Genomic DNA, 1,891 nt, shown 5'->3' on the forward strand with positions numbered 1-1,891 from the left:
AGTGGGATACTCTTATATGTTAACATTTTCCAAGCAATTTAGTGTAGCACAAATACCTTTAGTATACACAACTGGCTAAAATCCTCAAGAGTTCCAATTTCTTTAATATCTCAGTTCACCTCCCTCCAAAATAATAAAAGCAAAAATAACCCAAATATGGAGATAATGTGCTTTCCTGATAGCACAGACACTCAAAGGGTTAAACTTTTAAAGTAAAACCCATGTATGTGAAAAACCATGACTTAATACATATTTTTAATCTCATCATAAAAATACCTTTTATTCCTTAGAATATATGTAAGAAAGCACTAACTATGAGATTAAAGAATTTTATTTTAATGTCATTAAATTGCCCCAGTTTTAGAGTAAGGTGTGGACAGTGACTGCTACCCATTTCAAGATTATACTCCTACAAATTTAATTTTTAAAAATATACAATCATTAACCTTCAGTCATTCTGAAAGATAGTGCAAATGTAGACATTCTTTGGGTCATAATTTCAAAACATTATTTTCAACATTATACTTCTGTTCTTTGCTCATAATCCGAGTAACAAAATAGAGCAGTGGAAGTAAGCACATTTTCTGAAAGTATTAGTCTAACAGTTACATCTGTTGGAAACAAATGACAGAATGATTCAATGATAATATTCTCTACTATCTGAAAAGCAACTTTTACCTTAAATAAATATAGATATGAATCCATGTCTTTCAGTGTTTTTGTTTCCATTTAATCTCAAACACAAAAGCTTTATACAAAGATCACCTACCTGCTTACCACATGAACCATGTCACCAGATTCTCTTTAGAGATATAATACATCATTGAAGAGACTCGCCTCAAAGCAAACTAGTAACTTTAAAAATTTTATATACAGAATTAGAGTTCCATAAATCCAGCATATTCCTTGAAAATGCATAGAGTTTTTATTGTAAATTATTCATCTGTCTTCTAGCCATCAATTAAAAAGCTTTTCTGCCATAGGCTATAATCCATGGTGAATGTAGCAGCATGAGGTGATCTTCAACTGCTATCTAATGCTGCCTGATACATTTATCCGTTTGTTTGTGGTTACTGGCACCAAATTTCCACTAGTGCCATTGGTAGTGTTGGTGGCTGAACCATTCACAACAATGTAGTTGACTTTGCTCTCCAGCTTCACCAAGCGCTGTAAAATATCATCCAAAAGGACAGCAATCGTTCTTTTCAGATCCGCTAAGGGAAAAAAATCAGAGTATATCATATTAGATATTGATTTGTTGCTGTTGTTAGTGTCATTGAGTCAGCTCCGACTCATAGCAATCCTGTATAGGGTTTCCAAGGAGTGAATGGTGGGTTTGAACCACCAACCTTGTGACTCAAACCAACCTCATAGTAGAATGCTGATCCTGCAGAGCCATACCAGGACTACAGATAGCCCTTTTTTTAAAAAATGAAGTTTGAGGGGAAAAGGTGAACAATTATTGGGTCATCTGAGAAAATGTACTAGATAGAATACACCCATATCACAAACAGGTAAAACCAAATTACCAATTAAAACCTAATTGATCAGAGATGGGGTTTGATGGCAGATATGGTAGAGGTGCAGTGAAGATCTCCATCAGCAATAACAAAGAACACCAGGTGAAGTGGATTCAGGGGAGAGCTCCAAAACTCTAAACCACATATGTAGGGATATTTAAAAAGTTTGAAGGCTTATGGCTAGTGGAACTTGTAGTGGAAGCAAGAAATCTCTTTCTATCTAATCTGCCCAGCTCAGCAGCCAGGAGCTGAAAACTTGGGCAAGACCAAGCGGGGGAGCAGGCAGACCCGCCACGGACTAATGCCTGCGGGAACCTCAGAGCGAAAGGTGGTCAATATTCTTTGTTTTCTTCTGATTTTTTTTTTTTTTT

General features: G+C 35.7%; 1 protein-coding gene across 1 annotated transcript in view; it reads right to left on the reverse strand.

Moving 5' to 3' along the window:
- Positions 1 to 1,029: 1,029 nt before the first annotated feature.
- Positions 1,030 to 1,891, reverse strand: part of CCDC126 (coiled-coil domain containing 126) — a 32,641-nt gene continuing 31,779 nt past the window's right edge. The window contains exon 2 of the mRNA XM_006832211.1: positions 1,030 to 1,214. Within this exon, the coding sequence (XP_006832274.1) occupies positions 1,030 to 1,214 (185 nt within the window). The remainder of the gene's footprint in view (positions 1,215 to 1,891) is intronic.

The sequence above is a fragment of the Chrysochloris asiatica genome, unplaced genomic scaffold (genome assembly GCF_000296735.1).
Source record: "Chrysochloris asiatica unplaced genomic scaffold, ChrAsi1.0 scaffold00006, whole genome shotgun sequence".
NCBI classification, from domain to species: Eukaryota; Metazoa; Chordata; class Mammalia; order Afrosoricida; family Chrysochloridae; genus Chrysochloris; species Chrysochloris asiatica.